This window comes from Bacillus rossius, chromosome 1, assembly GCF_032445375.1.
Source record: "Bacillus rossius redtenbacheri isolate Brsri chromosome 1, Brsri_v3, whole genome shotgun sequence".
NCBI classification, from domain to species: Eukaryota; Metazoa; Arthropoda; class Insecta; order Phasmatodea; family Bacillidae; genus Bacillus; species Bacillus rossius.
In genome coordinates, this window is record NC_086330.1 from 34,182,624 (window position 1) to 34,196,630 (window position 14,007).

General features: G+C 36.0%; 2 protein-coding genes across 2 annotated transcripts in view; one reads left to right on the forward strand and one right to left on the reverse strand.

Annotated features, from left to right (window-relative positions):
- Positions 1-11,872, forward strand: part of LOC134534999 (uncharacterized) — a 27,931-nt gene extending 16,059 nt beyond the window's left edge. The window contains exon 4 of the mRNA XM_063374238.1: positions 11,683-11,872. The gene's annotated coding sequence lies outside the window, so the exon portion shown is untranslated. The remainder of the gene's footprint in view (positions 1-11,682) is intronic.
- The window catches only part of LOC134534191 (condensin-2 complex subunit D3-L-like), a 60,841-nt gene continuing 56,889 nt past the window's right edge, over positions 10,056-14,007 (reverse strand). Inside the window, exon 12 of the mRNA XM_063372384.1 lies at positions 10,056-12,010. Within this exon, the coding sequence (XP_063228454.1) occupies positions 11,744-12,010 (267 nt within the window). The 3' untranslated portion in view covers positions 10,056-11,743. The remainder of the gene's footprint in view (positions 12,011-14,007) is intronic.

Consider the following 14,007-nt stretch of genomic DNA (forward strand, 5'->3'; position numbering starts at 1 on the left):
AGAAGGAAATACTAGGCGTTGTGGAAAGCGAAAACAAAGAGGACACACCCACACTAAGCATTGAGGCAGGTCAGGGAATTAGCTTTGCTCCCGAACCCGCGCGCATAGAGGAAAGTAACGCTTCCGAACCAGTTATGCAGGCAGCTAAAGAAAACACGAATAACATTTCCATGGAGGATTTATTGCGAGTATTGAATGTGGTTACTATACAAATTAATACTGCGTTAGAATCCCAGCGTGTAGAAGTAACCAAACATATATCTAATGAAATGACAAGACAGAAACTCGAACAGGCCAAAACATTATCTGACGAGATGGTTAGACAGAGGTCCGAAGCGGCGGAACAGGCAAAAGCATTATCTGACGAGATGGCTAGACAGAGGTCCGAAGCGGCGGAACAAAACAGGTTACAACATCTTGAATTGATAGATAAAGTAGAAGCTAAAATTGGTGACGTAACCAGACAACTAGCGACACAAATTCGCGACACGCAGGAGGAAGTTCATAACATTCGTGAAACAGTAATGAACAGATTTGAGGAAATTGACGCGCAAGTAACCGAATTACAGCAACACGTAATTAACACAGAAACTACGTGCATAGAGGTAGCAAAACGTGCTGCAGAGGAACAGTTCAACCATTACGTTCAGCTTAGCGAAACACAATTCGCAAATGTAAATACCGCGCTACAACGACATGAAGCGAGTAGTGCAGACGACATTCGAACCGTGAATAGAAAATTGATCCAGCTCGAGAACTGCGTGCAGCATTTGTCATTGTCTGGAGCGGCAGCACATACACCGATAAACGTTGACACAACGAGCGCGTCTGCGGCGGAAACGATGACGTCAGCGCAGCGAGACCCGTCCGCGTCGTCACACCAGGCTACGCCTACTTACCGTTCACAAGACGTGATTACCAACACTGCAACTGGACAACAAGTAATATTAGTGGATACAGCAGCCTTAAACCACCCTGCTAGGCATTGGTCAGAGGAAATGCCTGTATTTTCCTCAAAATCCACGTAAATTTATAAAATTATTTGAAGAATACGCGGAGAGATTCAATCTTTCGGACACAGAAAAATTGCGATGTTTGAACAACTGCTTGAAAAGTACCGCATATTATTGGTGGGAAGTTCACCAAACTTCCATCTCATCATTTGGACAGTTTAAAGCAGCTTTCCTACAACAACACTGGAGTTTAAAAATTCAGGGGAATTTACGCGCTCAGTTACACGGAGAAAAGTATGATCCTAAGAAAAACAAGACACTCGAGGCTCATTTAAGCGACATGTTCGAGCGTACCCGCTATCTAGACGTTGTCATGAGCGACGATGAATTCGTGGCAATGATTCTAGGCCAACTTCCGATGCGCTACCAATTACATCTGACAGGTAGAAGCTTTGACGGGATAGCAGATTTCCGGGAACAGCTACTCGCATATGACAGGCTCGACCGTCAAAGTAGAAGTAGCCAGCGAGAGGAAACGGAAATATCACCGGTAAACAGACAACCACCGTTGTATCAGCCTTGGAATCAGCGGCGTAATGAAAATTACCCGGACAATAACCAACGTAAACAGCCGCACGTGAACAGTCTAATTTGGGGCAAGAATAAGCCGGCCCATAGACGAAACACTTGGTATTCAGGCCGGAACAACAACGATGTTTACCATAGAGGTTCGAAGTCACGCGAGTTTGAACGCTCAAAACACAACCGCTCGTGGCGTAACAGCGAGGAACGCGGAGAATAGAGACGCGGAGGAATTATTTATGATTCAACGCCTAGGCGAGAAGGCAGGGGCGAACAGTCTAGAACCCCGCCTACCTCACCGAGACGGCCACCCAGGTCGCCGCGCTATAAGGACGACAGACATTCGCCCAAATATTCGAGTAAGAACTACGACAACTCGAAACATTATTACGAAAATCGAGGAGAAGCGAAGTCATCCGGTAGTCCGCGGAACCGACAGCCACACAAACCAAACTCCCCTAGCAAGTTATCGGTTAACCAACTGAGAAGTGAAGCCGCCGGTAATGAAGCTATTCAATTCTCACAGAATACATTCCAGAATCAACCTTCATCGTCATCACAGTACGCAGGGTATTTTGCGAGACAAGAACCCGTCACTCCTATCACCTACTATGCAAATCCACAAGGCATAGAACCGATACTGGCTAAGTCTACGTCCAGTACTCGTGACTTTTAGCGCCGGTAATCGACATAATTAACACCCCATGAAATTATTACTGCGGAACGATCAGAGGCGTTACCGATTACCATATTACCCGACCACGATAAGAACACGAAAGAACCAGAAACCATAAGCGAAGATATGAGGGAACAAATTGAGAAGTTTGTTACAGCTCGTCTACATCTAGCTGCAGAACGTCGAAGTAAGCTACAGAAGCCGAAACGAATAACGAAGTTAAATATAGGAGACCTAGTGCTTAAACGAACTAATCCTGTTAGTGACATGTGGAAACAGGTGACGAAGAAGTTGTTTTTATTATACGAAGGGCCATTTCAAGTTTGTGAACGAATAAATGAGAACTGTTACACTCTCAAGGAAACTGACAGTGACAAGGTCATCGGAAGATTTAATCTAACACAGCTAAGGCTTTGTAAGCAACCTAAGTCTTAGATACGCTGATCTATAACGTATATTTAAGAGATGATGTTTGGTCAAGTCATCAGTGACATTCGGCGTGAAGTAGATTTATTGTTTGGCTTTAATTAATGTTTATCCCAACAGTAAGGGAACAATATGTTGCATCGCTAAAACAAGCACGCATGCTTGAGGCTAATTTAGTGTCCACTGTGTCGGAGTACCAGTGAGGACATTTCTGTGCGTAGAGCACTTACCGACGATTTGTTTTTGTCCACTGAGCATGTAGGCCAGTGCGGACATTTGTCGCGGATATGCGATTTTCGTCGTCGATGTTTGTCACACCTATAGGTGGTGTGAAATTTTATTAGCCAGTGCGTAAGATTTGAGCCATGCCACATAATTATTTAATTATTGAAATTATTGAAGAATTTGATATCTACTGTATGTCTACGTCATGGAAGATTTGAAGATCATGAAGATAACTCGTTAAGATCCAGTAGCGTTCGTCGAGAGGCTTCATCTAAGAGAGAAGAGCCAGCTGTTAGTCAGGCGAAACACGTCACTGTCACATACACTATTATTAATACCTGAGATTCTTTTGAGATATAGTTCACGTTACCGTTCTTCCTTCAACCAACTTACATATCTGAACACAGCTCTGTCACTATTGCACTGACACGTACACTACTTCGTTTCATTTCTCCTAGCTTCGACATTCATATTATTTTCTATTTAGGAATTGTTCCTACCCTACACGCTAAGCTAAACAAAGAGATAGTATTTCATTACTCTGGTTATGGAATATATGAATCTGATGAGATTTCATTTAACTGAATTTGTCATTTGACACATGCTTCTTACAAAAGCAAAAGCTTGCCTTATGAGCTAATTTTGAGAATCATTACACTCAACCATTAGTATTGAGCTTATAATAAAGACATTTCAATACTATTATAAACAATTTTGCCTAAGCAGAGAACAACCATTTATTTAAAATATTTTTGTCAGACAAACTAAAGGAAGTGAACACTAGTGAGTGCATTTTCGTCGACAACGAGAAAGTGTTCAAGAACACGAGTGTGTATACGTGATAACTACGTAATGTTTTATTTGTGATTCATAACTTCGTGCATTATCTGAACTGAAAACATTGTCAGATATTTTGTCAACGATCTACGAATTTGTCAATAACATTTCTACGTACTTGTGTCTATTGTACATGTTTATTCTCAGCTACAATATTTTGGTAATCTTTATCTACAAAAGAAAACAAAAACACTAAGTCACTTTATTCCGGACTAGATACTGATGATATGTGATATTGTGTATATATAATATGAGAATTTGATTTGTTTTAAATAATTAATTGATGTTGATTGAAAAGATAACAACATGTTACCTATTAGTCTAAAACAAGGGATATGTTTAATGTTATTATCTTGAATATTATGTTAATAATTATTACTTTTATGATATGCTGAATGTAACGTCATGAAACTTATCTCACACAGACTCTGATAGACTTTCAACGAACAGAAGTGAGAAATTTATGAATTGTTATTCAAGAAAAACATAGTCATGTTAATTCTATGTATATTTAGAAAGTTTATTTTGATTTTTCTGGAAGAAAAGATCACAACAAACATTGAAGCGGCTCTGTAACCAGTACAACTGTTTACAGTTATATATTATTATTTTTTATTATGATTGTAATATTAATTGTATATTCCATGAGGGAATATTATGTATTTAATTGTTTTGATTGTAAAGAGGACAACCAAGGCATAACAAATATGACACATCTTATTACCATAGACGACATACTTTCAACTTCAGGGTCTTCTAAGAATTATTCCTTGGAAACTTTATTCATTTGGTCTTAGTTCGATTCTTTTACACTCCAACATCTACGTTTTTATTTCACTATGCAGCTTATTCTGTTTGCTGATATCGATAGCTCCTTGGTTGCTAGGGAGGCCAGTAAATAGATATTAGTAGGAAGAAGGGAGACGCCATCGCCATCTTGCGGAAAGAAGACGTTTCTCGGGCTGGGGCAAACCAAAGCCTTGGTTGCCGCCCGAGAAATAGAAGATTTCGCGTCATCCGCGATCGTGTCCTGCTTAGCATTCTCCTCTCTACGAGTTGAGAAAATTGTATCTGGATTAAATAAATCCTAGATAGGGAGTATCGGCGACTTCGAGTGCCAACTTCCGCGTCGGTCCCGTTTTCGTCTCGTAGTGGTTCCAGACATCTGAGGGCAGCGCCAGCTAAGATTCGACCACGAAGATTGGTGAGACCAATCCAGAATTCAACCAGACTTTCCAGTACGAGAGGGATGTCGAGTCTTCAGCTGATACCCGGCGACCTCAGCACCTCTGTAGTTCGCTAATTACAGCATTACAGCATCCAGAGTTCCAGTGTAGCAGCAGACCACCTGGAGGTCCTGTGAAGAGAGCCTCAAGCCTCCGACGACGGATAGCTAGACCCGGCAGGATATTCAACGTGTTCTAGTGACGTCATTTGCATCTAATTTCCGACACCTAGATTTGACACCTTGGTTGTTTCTCAATTAATCTCATTTTAAACGTAATTTCACACCAATATTTAAGAACCATTAAAATCATATGTTTTTCAATTATTATTATTTCATTTATACGCAAATTTCCACTATTCACGTAACACCACTAAATTTAATTTTTATAATTACTCTCCATACAGTAACCCAGGGCAGTGACGTGCTAGCTGGACTATCAGTCTGGGCAGACCATCCAGCAGTAGCGGTCCTGGTATTTACTGCAACGAGGGTAGACGCCAAGAACCCCGTGAGAACACATCAATACAATAGCAAGGAGGTTTATTACAGTGGCTACCACAAGCTAGGTGTAGCAAGCATAATTGTTTCAGTTGGTTGTATCAAAAGTTGTTTTAGACAATTTTTTAACTTACATGGTTTGCAGTACATTTTCAAGGGAGTTAACCAAGTATAAAGATTATTTTTTAATATTACTTAATTCTACCGGGTTTTTTTCCGATTTGGCCAAAGCAATAATTTAATTAATTGGTTTGCTAGTTATCTTGAAAATCAAAGTTTTTTGTTTCTATTGGTAAATGTAATTCTGCACATTTTACAGCTATTTACAGAGTTCCTCGGGGTGGTATAGTGTCCTCTTTATTATTCAATATATTCATTGATGACCTCTCTCTTGCTCTTAACCATTACACTGGTGTTCTGTTCATTGATGAGATAAAAATTCACCGGAAAATTACTTCCCTGAACGTTTGCTCATTAATTCAACTTGATATTAATAAAAATAATAACTGGTGTAAATTAAATCAAGCAGCACTTAACAAATAAAAAAAAACTAAAATTATTTCCTTCACTAGGAAATATCTACCAATCAAGTATGATTACTTTTTAGACACTACTCCATTTCCAAAATACTAGTCTTTAAGAGACTTGGGAATTATTTTATACTAAAATTATTCTTCCATGATACATGGATTCTATAATCTTTAACACCCAAAGAAGGCTTGCCCTCATTAAATACATTAATTTTCATGCAATGATTGCTGGCACTATTCTATCACACTAAATGTATTGAATTAGACCTCAACTTGAATATGTCTCAATAATTTGGAACAGTATTAACACAACTGATAATAATAAAATTGAAAGTATCAAAAATAAACTAATCAAAATTATTATTCACAAAAAATTTCCTCATCCATATTTACCTGCTTTTGTTGACAGACAAATATATATTTAGATTCTATTTTTGTAAAAAAAAAAATTGTTATAATTCCCTAATTAATTGTAAATACATGCTATATAACACTGGTTTAAGAGTCCTTATATTTTATAGCCGCCTGACTTCAACTTTTTGTACCTTAAATAGCGATATTTTAAACATACTAATAACCAAATTTAATAAACTCGAGATTTTCTAAAAAACAATTAAAAATGTTAATAATATAAAAATATTTTTATGTACTTAAATAATCCATTATAAATAATATTACAATTAATTGTTATAAGAAACGTTCCTTGCAGTTGATACCTATATTATCTAGGGATGGGGCGAATCCTGATTTCCTCGAATCCGAATCCTAACTCAAATCCTCGACTGGAATTGCCGAATCTCGAACCCGAATCCGAATCTTTTAACAGATGATGTCCACATATCTAATGTAAGTGAGATGTATTCTGCTTGCACTAAAAGTCCCTTGACTTTATCACATGTAGTTTGGTACATTTCTGGTATAGCCTAAGTGTATATAAAGACAAAAATATTTTCTTGAGAAATTTCAGTTTCAGTACAGATTAGCGGTTAGGATTTCTTCTATAAATAAGCTAGAGGTCTGCGAGCCTAAGAATTTTACTTCGAGCCGAGCTCGAGCTTTTGTGGTACAGTTACACTTTTGGGAAATTATTTTTATCTTAACCTTAGTATAATGTTTGAATAAAGTATTAAAATGAAGTGGGCTTATTAATTTTGGGTAAGTATTGACAGTGTGTGTTTACATTTTGCACTGCTAGAAAAAAATAACATTTTTTTCCCCATTGAATCTTACCTGTTTCCATTGGTTTATTAGTAACTGATATCATCCAACTAACATAACCAAGTATATGTTTGTGTAAATGTAACATATCTTTGGGAAAATTTCATCCTTGTCAATTTTTCTGGAGTCCTTACTGAGCTTCAACAAACTTAGCACCAAAAATCATGTTGTTTGAAAAGTACATTCACATTGTTTCAACATTTCCACTTTTCAGCACAATAATTCTGAGAGAGATTGTCACAGAGTATTAAATTCTGTTCTTTAATCTATCATGCAGAACAATAATTTGTTCTGCACGTTCAGGAGTTAAATTAGCTCTACGATTGGAGATGAGATAGTGTTTCCAGCAGAAGAGAAGCGTCTATCGCTGGCAACCTGCTTGGCTGGAATGCTTTAGTAAAATTGCTTAACCTCAAAATTAGTGTCATAAATATCTGTAACTGGTCATTAAAGTTTAATCAATTGAAAGTAATAAAAATAAAAGCATTTTACTTCATTCAATTTACACTTGCAAAAAAAAACATACACACATAAACCTACATGGAAATTAAAGTCTTTTTCAATATCCTGAAATCTGAAATATGTTTACTCATGTCATTAAATGTAGAGCTGTATTGAAGAAGCCGATTTTGCCAATATTTAGTTGAATCGGCATTTCTGCCGACCTCCGATACAGTACGCTTGTTAATTTTCGGCCGATATTACTGAAAAACGAAAGAGACTGACATAACCTAAAAATCCACGAGTACCATTTTCACTTTTCGTAGTAGTACTGCATTCTTTCACATCACATTATTTCTTAGCAAAATGTGCCAACCGTACATATCAAAGTTTAACATCCTTTTTTTTTTTCAACAATGTTCTTTAATTTAATATGTCATAAATAAATAATACATTACTATCACGGTAAATATACATCTCGGTTGTTACGGTAAATATAGTGCAAATATGGTAGCCATCATGCTTCTTAGAGCTGTAGCAAACCGTATGTATTCGTTACTGAGTAACGGGTGCGGCATCTAGTAACGAGTAACGAAACGTTACACACGAATGCATTTCGTTACTCGCATCTTTCGTATGTTTCACGCATGCGCGCGCTTATTCGTTACAAAGAACGATGTTTGTTTATTAATAAAAGTATAATTTGGAAATTCGTCGTCCAAGTTTTTTACTGTTTATTAAAGGTATTGTGTGTGTAGACAAAGTTTTAGATTCGAACAGAAACAACGTAAGAAAGTATTTTTTACAAATTATAAATATGTATGTTTTTGTTTTTTATAATCGCGTATTTTCACGTTTTATGTTCTTATCTTAAAAGATGTATTATAATAAAGCCGCTCTTATGAGAGTTAATTATTGTTTCTTGGTTAACAAAAGCTGTTAATTATCAAATATTTTTAATTGTTTATATTCGATTTATTTTTATTTACGCGACGTCATACTGTACGCGTACGAAATACGACTCGATTCGGTTACATAACATAGCATGTGCCATGTCATGCGGTATCAGAAGTAACGAGTAACGATACGAAAGTAACGAGTACTAATTGTTATAGTAACGAATACATACGGGTACACATTTTTTCGTTACTTTTACACCTCTAATGCTTCTGTAGTAATTATGGTATCTACAAAGAATCTTTAGTTCTTATTATGGTAATTATCTTAAAATATCTATTGGGTTTGTACTGTAGTTATGGTACATCATCCATATTTCTTCGAATGGTTTGTTCATTTGTCTTTTTTTCATATTTACGTGCGCCATTATTTAGACAGAAAGTTTCAGAAAAAAATTTAACGGACTTTATGTCACACATTTAATGGCGTAAATGATGAGACCTCGGGCAATTTAAACGCTTTATACGGAAAAACCTACCATGCGGGACCTCGTGAATTTTACTGTATTTTTTTCCCCGTAAATAGTAAAAAACCGAATCCTTTGACGAATCCTATATCAGACCCGCCGAATCTTCGAATCCCTAGGATTCGGCGGATTCGGCGGATATTGGATTCGGTCGCCCCATCCCTAATATTATCCTTTCAATACTTTTTTTATACTGTTATCATTGTGTCTGTCCTTTGTTTGTGTTGTACTATGTGGTTTGTATTTCTATTTGTTTTCTTATTTGAATTTTTATTTGTTATTATTGTCTTGTCTGTTGTGCACATCCATGAAACTCAATCTGAGTGATGATGTGCATATAACAATGTATAAATGTATGTAAATGTATCTAATCTACATTAATAAAAGATAGTGTTTGTAGTTTGCACAGCGCGAAGATGACAACACCTAGAATCGTGAAATTTGGTACGCGGAATCTCCTACAGGAGGAGTCTGTTTGAACCTCAAAGAGGTTTTTTTTCTTTTTTCTTTCTTTTTTTTTTTCAAAATTCGTCTGAGGTATTTTTACAGCAATTTCTGACCATGTTTGCAGATTATCTCCAAGGCAACAGCTGTTGCACTGTTAATGCTTTTTTCATCTCCTAGCAATGGCAATACAATTGTTGATGCTCCTAGCAATGGCTATACAATTGTTGATGATTTTACACCTCTCCATGGCAATGTCTACAGCCTCGTTCATGTTACGACCATAATTCAGTCTTTCTGTAATCATCTTTACTACCACATTGACACAGTATTGATTAAATAAATATGTATTTGACGGCTTTAAAAACTGTCAAATCCAAGATGGCATCTTTGTTTTGGTACATCCCTTCCCATTTATCTATCAATTTATCTAACAATTATTTTGTTTCGTTTTTGTTTTGAGACACGGCAGTGGCATACCCACAAGGAGGGGCATGTATGATGAACACAGTTTGAGTGTGTTCTGCCGGCAGACTGCCGTAGCAAAGTGTTGGGGCGTCAGTTAGTATAAAATATTATTAACAGATACTTCCTATCCTGCCACTTCAAGTATTGGAAAAATGCATCATATTGTCATCAACCGAGCTCCAAACAACGGAGGAAAAAAGAAATAAAATTATGCTAATTATCAGGCTTTCAAACACTTTCATATTTATTATTTTTCACCTCTTATTATATAAATATTTACATAGAAATATAAATTATTATTTCTTTATCTGTCAATGTAGAAAAACCTATATTTACACATTCAATCCAAAACATTATATATACATATATTTATACATACCTAAATTTCTTGTAATGGATTTTTGAAAGAGTGCATAAACATTAAAATACAGAAAATAATTATGAAAATATTACAAAAAAAAACATTAAAAAAATATATTTAAAGACTTTTCAATACAGCCTATCCAAAATACAAAAGGTGTATAATATAGTACGTTTACAAATACTCACTGAACCAATTTCAGGACATTTTCAGAACATTTGACTAAAATTTTGTATTACATTTTATATTACAGGTTATTTTTACATATGTACCCCTGTGGTAAAAGATATCATGTCCATTTTTTCATACAGTAATTTCTATACTACTGAAGAAAAATAAAAATAAAACCAACAGAAATCTTGCCCTCCCATTTTTACATAATGTCCTTTGCCTATGGGGTACAGATATTAAAAAAAAACAATACAAAATAGACCTACTAGTTGCAGAAACATACTAATTTTTATGTTAAAGGCTAACGTCCTATTCCTTCAATTTTTAGAGGTAAATGCCACATGATTTAAGTGGACTGTCTCCAAATATGTACCCACTTTTATCGCATAATCGTCGCACCCATATTTTAGGCCTTCAAAATTGGGATAAAAAAATTTCTTGCGTAAACTCCCATGATGTTTTTGGTCCCACTAGTAGATACCAAATTATTAATATAGAATGTTTGGCGTGCTCTTGTATACTCCACCTTTTTTAAAATAATCGTACTTTCCATGAACGGGTTTTGTTTTTATGACTAACTTTACCTAACAAAATTTTTTTTCCCGCATAATCGTCGCAACCCTACATTTCAAACTTGATTTTAGAATAAAATGTGCGATGTTTATGCGAGAAAACACGGTATTATTAATGTGTGACTACAAACTAAAATAATGCATAAAAATACAAAATGCAATTTGGCAAAATACTGCTGGAAATTATAGTTTTTGTGACTTCCGCCACCATTCCTGTTTATTACGGGACTTTTCCTCGGCTTTTTATGACCAGTCCTTCAGTTTCATTACTTTTCCATGACCTGTAAACACCAGGAAATATAAAATGAAATGGACAGCAGCACAAGTACTCATAGGCTGAATAGTCTGAGTCTTTCCACAAGCCTTTAACTAAACGAGAAGTTGCCTAGTTTTTTTTTAAAAGTTCAATAACCCTGTGCATACCAATCATATCTTTACCACAACACTTATTTTTCTAGCCATAGAATTTGACAATTAACAACAATACATCCTCCCACTAATCTGAGATCAATTTTAACACCACCCTGTCGATCCGTGAATACATTACGTGCAAGAGTGCTTCCATGAGACTTCACGACGGTTCAACTTCCATCGTACGCTCTGCACCTTCACCTTCTCCTGTTTTGCAGGAAGAACCACGCGCCGCCTCCGACCGCCGCCTCTCCGCGGCGAGGTCTCGTCTGGCTCGAGTCAGAGATCCTCCGGTCGGGCCACGCCCTCTTCACCGCCGACCCGCGGCTCTCTCTGCACCGACGGCGAGCGAGCGGAACTTCCCCGGCTGCGCAGAGACCTCCTCGACGCGCCGGTTCTCGGGCAAGCCGCCTCGGCCACCTCCTCCGCCTCCTCCTGGTTGAGGTTCTCAGCCCTCTTGCGCTGCGGCTTCTTGAACTGGTTCACCAGCTCAGTGATCTGGCCGAGCGTTATGAAGTCGTTATTGGCCGTGAAATATTCTTCAACCTAAAGAAAAAAGTACCACACTCTCGTCAATGCAGCCATAACATTTTTAAAATATATTTATTAAAATTTAATTTAAATTAGTGCAAGACAAAGTTGTAAACTAATATGTACTGAAGCAGTGAAAAAAAAAATACAATGGCATTCTTTATCTGGCAACCTTTTTTGGCAAATTCTGTAATTGAACACTTATTGAGATGCCCGAATTTGGATTTTTTTTTTACTCTGAAGCTTGTTCACGGATGCAACAATATTACAGGAACATTTTCCAAACAGTAACTTCATGTATATATTTTTTCTTGACATAGAGCAACTTTTTACAAATTTTTAAAAATGTCATTGTAGTGTTGCTAACCCAGCAAGGCTGGGTCCCGAACATGCCAGTTGAAAGCGCCTTTGCTGTAGGGTGAAAAGAAAATATTCACGAAAAATTGAAGGTTAAACAATTATTAAAACATTTGACACAGTAAAAAACAAAATTCAACACAGGGAAAAATTTTACATTCATCACAATGTTACTACACATAATTAGTAAAAAAATATAAAAAAAAAGAATGATGGTTAATAACTGGTGTTATTTAATGCGGGACACAAAACTGATACTCTTATATACTGGGTCCAGTATGTGCAGTCAGAAAATTTTAAGTTATTGAGAGAAGAGCTCCATTTTAACTTTGAAAGGATGAAGTTGGGCTATGCCAATGGCAGTTCTAATTTTGTGCGTGATGAGCATGTAGCCTTGGACAGAAGCAAGCATGCAGGGCTCTTGCCAGTGCTAGACAGCCATGAAGTCATGAACCCACTACGTGCACCTGTGGCCCTGGGGCAGTGCTGTGACGAGGTCTGGTTGTACAGATGGTTTCCTGGAGGAAGGATGCATACGGCATGGCCAGAGTTCTTTTTTACCATTCAATAAGTCTGTTGTTACACTCTTGATTTTTAACTCGATTTACCAAATTATCCTTTTTATTCATTTGTTGAAAAGTAATGTTCGATTATAAATGAGTAAAGAATTAATGTGAAATGAAGAACATTTAGTTTTTGAAGTATTATACATATTATCCAAACTGAGCAGATTCAGGTCTCTTAACGAGTGTAGAGTGTAGTTTATGTCTCATGAATGTAGCAATATTGGCGGTCTAAATGGAATTTTTATTTGATTACTAAACAAATAAACAATAAGTTCTCAACAGTTTTGTAGACACTGAAAATAATGTCTACAATAATGTAAATAAAGTTCCAAAATATGTAAATTTTTTATTCAAACCTAATTTGCTGAAATATTGAAATGTAAATATATTTAAATTTTAAAAACTTATTTATTATACCTTAAAGAACCTACACAAACTGTTATTTTGAACACAATATAAAGTGAGGATGTAGAAATAAATGGAACTAAAACACTATCATATAAAACCAGAATTTAATATTATTCATATTAAAAATTTTGAACACACAATGTATTCACCATCATAAGCTAATAACTAAAATTGTGCAGTTCAGATGTTGCTGCTGGATGTTGGACATGCAAAGTGACAAGAAGTTTAGTACTATATAATATTTATGAAATATTGTCAAAGTTTGAATGCTAAACTCTACATGACATTTAAGGCCTACAAACATATTTACTATAAGTTTATTTATTTTTAAAGGAAAAAAAAAACATACTTCCAGGTAGAAACAAAATTATTGTTATTGTATGTCATAAAGCAGCATTTTTAAAAATTTCATCATGCATTATTCTCTTTGCAAGAGTGCAATGTAAAATTTAATTGTACAAATAAACTGCTCATTTTATTTGTTGAGAATATAGGAACTTCAAGTGTATTTCTATTGCTTCTATGAAAAAAACTCAAGATCTTGGCCATGAAATAGCGTAACACTTGATTCCCTACGATATCCAAAAATTTTAAAATTAAGTTTAAGGAATGATAATTGTAACAGTCCAAACATGAAGACAAGTATTCAGGTATACAAAATATGAGTCAAAGTCTCCCAAC